Source organism: Carassius carassius, chromosome 8, assembly GCF_963082965.1.
Source record: "Carassius carassius chromosome 8, fCarCar2.1, whole genome shotgun sequence".
In the NCBI taxonomy this organism is placed as follows: Eukaryota; Metazoa; Chordata; class Actinopteri; order Cypriniformes; family Cyprinidae; genus Carassius; species Carassius carassius.
The window spans coordinates 21,091,706-21,100,536 of NC_081762.1; the positions used below are offsets into that span (position 1 = coordinate 21,091,706).

Consider the following 8,831-nt stretch of genomic DNA (forward strand, 5'->3'; position numbering starts at 1 on the left):
GACATCTCGGTGTGTTTTCTGATGCCCATGTCTTCAGAGACTTTAGTTGGTGAGCGAGGAGTATTTTCACATTTTAAAAGACGGCAGCCATGTGGCTATCTGCTGTGGGTGTGCTGGAGAGGTGCCGCCTCATTGAGGCAGATATTTGAGATCTCTGTTGTTAGAGACCCTTGTTCTCTTGTCTTTTCCACCATTTCAGGCCTGGCAAGATTACTTGACTTAGATTTCACTGAGATTTAAATTTTGGGCAGGAGGGAGAGACCTCCGTTCAGCATCTGTTTACCCCCAGATGGCCATCATTGCCCTGTTCCTTCTAATTTTTATCCTCCTGAGAGAGAGGTTTAAAGAGGTACAAAAAAGAAAGCCCTCCACTCCCCACATGGCTCAGGTAGGCCAGGTGTCTCTGTGCAGGCCCACCTGCTGCCGCTCTTTTCTGACGAGCACAATAGCAGACATAAAGACTGTAGAACTTTCTTTGATTAGGAGCGACTGCAAGCAAGAGGCAACAATGTTTAGTTTGGGCTAAAGAGATGCTTTACGTCAGCTAAGTGGGATGATGGGTGGCTTGTGTGAAGGATCACCTGTGTGTTTGATGCTAATGCAAAACATTTACAGGCAAATTTGGTCCTATAAAGATGTTTGTATCGAATTTAGAGCATGAAACATCTTTATTATCATCCATACTTTCAGTCTTTTGCTGGATAATGGATTTTATATTTGGATTTTTCAAAATATTTATTTGGTTGGTTTAAGTCTCTATGCCTATTTAATAGTGCAGTTATTTTTTTTTTTAATCCATCTTCCGCTTATCTGGGGCCGGGTCGCGGGGGCTGCAGTCTAAGCAGAGAACCCCAGACTTCCCTCTCCCTAGACACTTCCTCCAGCTCTTCTGGGGGGACACCGAGGCGTTCCCAGGCCAGCCGGGCTATATTGTCTTGTGTTTCAGGATTATGTAAGACCTATTGGTGTCATCTGGGTCTGCTTTAATTGTAAACAAACACATGGTGAAAAGGAAGTACCTGCATTTGGAGTCAGTCCAGTGGTTGGCTGAGGGTCAAATTAGAAACTGTTAGTTCCTTTTTGCCAGACGTTGAGGAACTGTTTGACAAAGAATTTGATTTTCTGTGATAAGCTTTTAAACTATGGTTACAAATGATCTTCAGCATTTGTGTACTTTGCATTTTATGCAAATGTTTTTGCATAGTAATTATTTAAGACCCTTATTGCATTTTTAAGAAGTGTTTAAGCATGTTTCTCTTTGTAACTTGTGCAACATTCACCTCCGGCAAACAGTTGTGAAGGCTGGATAATATTATCAGCAGTATCTTTGTGATTCGGTGGCTCCTCTAAATTCTCTATTACGTCAGTCATTCTTCTTTTGAGCTGAGCTTCTTGTAATCTCTTAAGAGGGTTTCAACAGCAAAAATTATAATACAGTTGTAACTGTAAAGCAGTTTTGTAAAAAAAAAAAAAAACATGTTTGTTAGAGAAGGGCTTAGTGTTACTTTGCTGACTTTGTGTCCCCAGTAGTTTGTCAAAATGCATTCTGCTCACTGTAAGAGGTCAGGTTGCTTCCTTATAAAAATATATATATAAAAAAATCATATATGAAGCAATGTGTCTACCCGTCACGGTCTTCTTGGATGCAAATACTCCATTTTTATAGCACCATTGTGCAATTCAGTAATAAGAGTTTATAAACCAGCTGCACATCTTGAGAGCTTTTATATTTGGTGTGCATTTGTCAGCTTTACTAACATTTCTTCAAAAAAAACTAACATTTGTATGTACAACATGTCATTTCAAGTAGTTTGAGAGATCTACTAGTCAGCATTTGAAAATAGGAGCTCTAAAAATATCACAGCAGACAGAGGCTTTGAAACTGGTAATCACAGCAGGAAAATTTTACCTGCTCATGTCTCCATCAGGACAAACCCCTGCAATTGGTTATAGTGACATTTCAATGTCCAAAGTTGGTTTTCTTGGATCAAATAAAATTGCATTAGTTAATTGCTGAGCAAGTTGTTTTCTCCACTTAAAAGGCTAGAAATACACTATTTACGTGCTATGACATAGCATGTGATAATCAGTTTGTTCTACCATTTTAAACATGGTGCCATCACAGTACTGCATATAGAAGAGATTGGAGAGCAGAGAGGAGGTGAATAATAGCCTTTTTAAACGGATTAATTTTCCTGCTTTATTGCACATTTTACAATTATGAATCGTCATAATATAATCTGTTCCCCCACAGTTTTGTAATGAACACTAATCGAACAGAAAATAAAATCATGATATAGTAGTGTGATTATCATTTGGTAAAGGTTGGTTGCTGTGGGATTCCAATCAAATCGCAGAGTTCATGCGCGCAGCTGATGATTTACGTCTCCAGTTCATTCACTGTCAGTAAATACCACATGTGCTGTGAGTTTAACCTGCTTATTTTACAATGCCTCCATATTCAGTTCAAATTGCATACATTTTGTTGTTGCATTGATTATAAATTTGTAGCAATTTTGCACTTTGACAGTCAGTTTGAAATAATGTAACTAACTATATTTTATTATTGTGCGTATCGGATAGTTTACAAAATCAAACGATTGGGACAATTTATGCAATTGAAGTGACTTGGAAAATGAGTCCCAATCGACCCGAATTCACCCTGCTCTTTGAAATCATGATTGCATTGCAGTATGTTGTTTTAAATCCCAAATATCTTTCTTATAACTTCATTATAATTCTTCATTAACAATTCAGTTATTTGCAATGTTAAATATTTAAATGCTACTTTTTCAGAAGGGTAGCTTGAATGTATCTTAACTACTTTAATTTATTAATTTATGAGAAACTTGTTGCTGGTCAAGATACAGTTTCAGAGTAGCTTCCCAAACACTGCTGGCCATTGTGTCTAATTACAGAAATTGAAGGATTTGAGTAAAACTTGACAGCAGGTCATGACCTCTCATTTGAAGGAAAAGATGAGTTTTTTTTCCCTAGATGGATTTTTTAAATTATGACAAAAGGTTGTTTCTGTGTCCCAGATGGCAAGTTTACAAATGTATGACTGTATCTCAAAGGCATTTGTTAAAAATATTTTAAGTTTTCTCAACATTTCATGATGCCTGTTCAGTGTTTTTGTAACAAGCACATAGTGTTTCTTGCTAAGCCAAGCATTAGGCTGGGTTATTGTACAGCCAACAACAACCCTAAATGTTGAACTTCGGGAACTTACTTGCCCTGCATCATGTGTGTTGCTGACATGAATGATGCATCAAATTATGAGAAGAGATTGACTGTTAAAGTGGGATCATAATATTTTGTCTAGATCCCAAATATCATCTAGGGACCAAAATAACAGACATGGAGCCAGAACACTCTAATAAACTGAATATTTTCTGTTTTATGTGTGTGAGACAGTTTTTTTTCTTTCTTCTGCATGTTTAACATATGGGCCTCTCATTATCTGTGCACGTCTGCTGTATTGTGCATGGATCAATAGCGTTGAGTGAGGTAGAGTGAGGTCGTCTCTGCTGACAGTGTCAGAATGCTGTTTGAGATTATCGAGCGGCAGTGATTCAGCAGGTTCATGCTGCTGCAGGCCCTCCCTGCTTCTCCATACTGATTCCCTGCACCACACCATACCACCAGACATATTCTGTACCTTTCTTCCCTTTTGCCTTTAACATTTTTAATTATTAGATTAACAAGTTTAAAGATCCTTTGATCGTTTTTTTGACTTTACGTCCTAGTGTGTTAGCTTTTCCCTCTATAACCAGCAAATCATCGTCATTGTTTTCCCCCATGCACTCAAGCTGGAAGTTAAGGAAAGTAATTTATTCATTAAGGCTCCTAAGATTTAACATTAACTTTTCTCAATTAGATGTAGTCAAGAACATCAGCTGGGGAACACAGTGTTCACACCATTAGATTGCACCATGATTATTCTGCAAAGTTTAATCAAGATGCTATTTCATCAGTGTTGTCTTTTGTCAATTTGTCTTCTGAATTGTCAGGACCTGCTAGCAATGTGCCCCCAGTTTACGGTCTGGATGTGACAGATGTGACCAATTGGGAGACTACTGTACTTACTCCTGCCTTAGAGATCCTGGACTGCCTCCAAAAGGTTTGACTTGTTCTCTTGTTTATTTGGCAAATTATTTCTCCTTTACACCCCACTGATCATCATTTGTCTTGTGAACCCAACCATGGCGGTTCTGCATAATAGTTTGTGTTGCTAGTTTCCTGTCTGTGATTTTTATATATATATATATATATATATATATATATATACACACACACACACACACACACACACACACTAGGGCTGTCACTTTTGTGAAAAAATCATTTTCGATTTTTAAGACATAAGTGTTCATTGAATCGATTGTAAAATCGATTTTCCATGTATAAAAAAAAAAAAGACGTTTCCTTTTTCAACGTCAAATAACGGACGAACGTAAAGAGAGCGCTGGAAACGCACAAGTCAGCAATATTTCTTATTTATTGGCATGAAGTTTCGTGCAGAATAACAAACAGCAACAGGAGTGCAACATTCTCGAAAAAATATATGTGCAGAGGGGACGGCTGCCATAACAAAAGAAAAACATCACTGCAGGCTTCAACCTGGCTGCATTTATGATTTAGGCAATTCAAAAATCTTCAAGATTATTTTAAATAATGATTCAATCCATTTCAAACAACTGTTCAAAAAAATGAAACTTATGTCCAGCTGTTGAGAAGACGTGCTCCAACAGCACGGATGTCCAGCACTGATGTCCCAGGGACACTCACGTACAGCTGCGCAAGGTGGGGGTATTACTGCTAATTTTCCATCACAAAGGCCGGTCGCTGTCAGCTTGCAATGGTCCTTTTCATAACTCAGAATCTCCTGTAACTAGATGTGCGAATGAGGCGAATTCGCGTCTCCCGCGCCGCAAGACCTCCAGATGCACGTAAACGCATCTTTACATTGACTTAATCATTCGTGTTTGGTGTGAACACAGCTTAAAATTGCTGGTATTTTCTGTCTAGCTTTCGCATACTGCACTTTCGGAATTCTTTATTTTCTTTTTCTGCTTGTTTGTGAGTTTTGTTACATCCATATTTTTTAATTGTTGAATTATTTTAAAATTAATAGTGTACATATTTGGTTAAAATCGATTCCCTATTTTCATTTTCGAAATCATTTTTTGGTTGGTCCGATCGATTGTGCAATCGATTTTCGAACTAAGTGACAGCCCTAATATACACTCACCTAAAGGATTATTAGGAACACCTGTTCAATTTCTCATTAATGCAATTATCTAATCAACCCATCACATGACCGTTGCTTCAATGCATTTAGGGGTGTGGTCCTGGTCAAGACAATCTCCTGAACTCCAAACTGAATGTCAGAATGGGAAAGAAAGGTGATTTAAGCAATTTTGAGCGTGGCGTGGTTGTTGGTGCCAGACGGGCCTGGAAAAATGTTGCCTGGTCTGATGAGTCTCGATTTCTGTTGAGATATTCAGTTGGTAGTTTCAAAATTTGGAGTAAACAGAATGAGAACATGGATCTATCATGCCTTGTTACCATTGTGCAGGCTGCTAGTGGTGGTGTAATGGTGTGGGGGATGTTATCTTTGCACACTTTAGGCCCCTTAGTACCCATTGGGCATCGTTTAAATGCCACAGCCTACCTGAGCATTGGTTTCTTGAACATGACAATGAGTTCACTGTACTAAAATGGTCCCCACAGTCACCAGATCTCAACCCAATAGAGCATCTTTGGGATGTGGTGGACCGGGAGCTTCGTGCCCTGGATGTGCATCCCAAAAATCTCCATCAACTGCAAGATGCTATCCAACCAATATGGGCCAACATTTCTAAAGAATGCTTTCAGCACCTTTTTGAATCAATACCACGTAGAATTAAGGCAGTTCTGAAGGCGAAAGGGGGTCAAACACAGTATTAGTATGGTGTTCCTAATAATCCTTTAGGTGTGTGTGTGTGTGTGTGTATGTATAATATATATATATATATATATATATATACTAAATCCTGTTCACGATCATACACACTTCAGATAATCTCACAGCTGGATTCGACTAAGTCTGCAAGTTTTGGGAAATGACATGGTCATTAGACATTCAAATATTTGTTTAAATGATATAAATGCATATTTGCATACTATACCGGTGGACCACTAGTAGCAAGTAATTTACACATAACCGTGCTTCATTATGTATTTAATAGTATTTGACCATCATAATTTCTAAAGATTTTTTTTTTCATGTCAATAATTTATCCCCAACAACTCTCACAACGCCTCTTCTTTTAAAACCATTTCAGGGAGAGCAGCCGTCTGCCCAGCCAATCAGAGCAGAGGGGCTGGAGCCTCGCAACAAGAGGAGTCACCACATGTGTGACCTGTGCGATAAGGTGATCATTGGTGACTTGGAATGGACGGGTGAGTTTTTGCTCTAGTCAAACCAATGCATTTTCAAATGCCTTAAAAAGACAGACTTTAATATTTGAACTATTCTGTTCTCCAGCACACCAGAAGTCCAAAAACCATCTTTATCAGGTCCGCAAGAGGAGAAAAGCTAAACAAGCCTCAGATCAGGGCCCAAACGCTACCGAACATCAAAATGACAGTGACAGGCAGGTACCTGTACTATAGCTCTGTTGGGGTTGAGCTCACAGATGGACCAAAGAAATAAAGTGGCCATAATGTATTTTTTAGATATAATATAAGAAGGTACTTTCAGATTGATTGGTTTGCAGTGGACCGCAGTGATACCTCAACTCTCCCTGTGGAGTGGCAGAACGCACTTCAGGGTCTGTGATGTTTGGACACCCAGATTTGTTGGTTTTTCCCATTTGCCACAGACCAAAGGTTACGACTAATATCTGGATTTGGATTGTTGCGCTGGACAGATGTCTTCCCTGCTGCTGTTTGTCTGAGCGGTGCACTTTTCAACCACACGTTTCGTCTACTGCTCTTTTAAACCACGCTGCGGTGAGCTGTGCTAACCTCTTTGACTGCTCTGACTGAACTCCAAATACATCACTGCTGATGTTGGATTACTGGATCACATTTTTCTCTGCTGATCAAGAATGGAAGGTTATTTTTTGATTATTAAATCTGATGCCTGACTTTATTTGGAAGTCTTAAATTTATGTAATCGTCTGATGGTATATATAACTAGGACTTCAAGCAAATGTGGACATTCTTTCCTCAGGATTCCCAGTGCCTTTTTCTGTGATGTCGTCCAACCAAAAACTTATTTTATTCACTCTCATGCCATTCCAAAACCATTCATTCTTTCCTGGAACACAAAAGATGACATTTTGAAGAATGTCCACGCTGCTCATTTCCATAAAGTGATTAAATTATATAATACAACTTTATACAACTAGCTTGCATGGAAAAGAGCAGCATGAACATTATTCAAAACATGAAGCAATTTGACTTAATGCTTTACATTTTAAGACTTAACTGCATTTGCTTTGTGGTTGGGGTGTTTTTATTTCTTGACTTTTACAGAATGATTTGTCTATCCCTGCATACATTATGTAAATATAATTAAAGAGTTGTTAATAATATCCGAACAGATCTGTGTTTGTTATCTAATCAAATGAGTCTTTTAGCATGAAGTCATCAGGGTTGCTTAGGCGATGAGCCACCAATACCTGCTCATACCGGCTCACAACTTCGTAATCCTTGGCTGAGAGCCACAATCTACCTCATTTTTCTTTCTTTTGATCCCAGCTCCACGTCGATGTACTGTATGTGCTCCAGTGTGGAAATTCAGCAAGTTCACAGCATAACACTCATTAGCCTCCCTGTCCAGGCTAAATATACATCACACATACAATAGCTGGAAGGGAGAGTGTTTACATAGTGCCTGAAAGTGGCTGTGCCACATTTAAACTGATGCGGGTCACTGATTTGAACTGTGCAGGTGCCGGTGATTCCGGTGTAAGGGGTGATGGGCAGCCTCTCATTCTTGTGTGTGATTGTGATTTTTATTTTAGCTCCGTGAGAGCCCAAGCCTTGGCGGGAAAGTCTTAGTGGGTCAGCTGAGCTTCCTCTTGACGGATAATAGCTTGTTTAGATCAGGGAGTTCTCAAGGGTGGAAGTAAATGGAAAAAGAACAAAGGCAAACAGCAGTCAGCTGGCAATTGTTGACCTAGCAATTTGTTTTTGAAGGCCTATGTTTATTTCAAGAATCTTTAGCATAATTTCATTTTTTGTCGTTTCAATCCCATTTGATTTTCTTCTGTGCAGTGCAACAGGAGGAGTTTTGAAGAATGTGCTGGTCGCTCATTTCCATGCAGTGATGATTAGAGCGAAGACTTTCAGTCTTCATTCAAGGATATAAAAACTCATAGAACTCCAAAGCATAAATGTGGTTAATTTATTATTTGTGCAACAATCGCTTTGTCCAAAACTATCGTGTAATTGCCTGAAGCTTAATTGCCTGTAAAGTGACTACCAAAGTCAAAATTGATATTAAGTCATATGGGTTTAAAGCAACATGAAACGGTAGATATTGAGTGATCTTTTTTTAAAGATACAATTGTGAGTTCAACTTCCCTACAATGCTTTCACCCTCTGTTGAACTCGTAGCTTGCTATGGTTTAATTTAATATGCAGTTTGTTTATGCAAGAACATTTGTTTACCTCGCACTGGGATGATTAGCCAGTTTAGTACTGCATTTAGAGTGATTGTTTCTTCCCCCTTCCCTCCCTTCCAACTGCTGATTCATTCCTTGAATAAAAGAAAACCAGCTGATGTAATACTTAAATAGCACAAGTTAAGCCACGCTGAGAACTGGGTCAAGTTT

At 38.8% G+C, this 8,831-nt stretch overlaps 1 protein-coding gene across 5 annotated transcripts in view; it reads left to right on the forward strand.

Moving 5' to 3' along the window:
* trit1 (tRNA isopentenyltransferase 1) overlaps positions 1 to 7,141 on the forward strand; it is a 48,556-nt gene extending 41,415 nt beyond the window's left edge. For all 5 annotated transcript variants that reach the window (XM_059556621.1, XM_059556619.1, XM_059556620.1 and 2 more), the window contains 3 exons: positions 4,014 to 4,123; positions 6,330 to 6,447; positions 6,533 to 7,141. In XM_059556621.1, coding sequence (XP_059412604.1) covers positions 4,014 to 4,123; positions 6,330 to 6,447; positions 6,533 to 6,660 — 356 coding nt within the window. In that variant the 3' untranslated portion in view covers positions 6,661 to 7,141. The remainder of the gene's footprint in view (positions 1 to 4,013; positions 4,124 to 6,329; positions 6,448 to 6,532) is intronic.
* Positions 7,142 to 8,831: the final 1,690 nt, after the last annotated feature.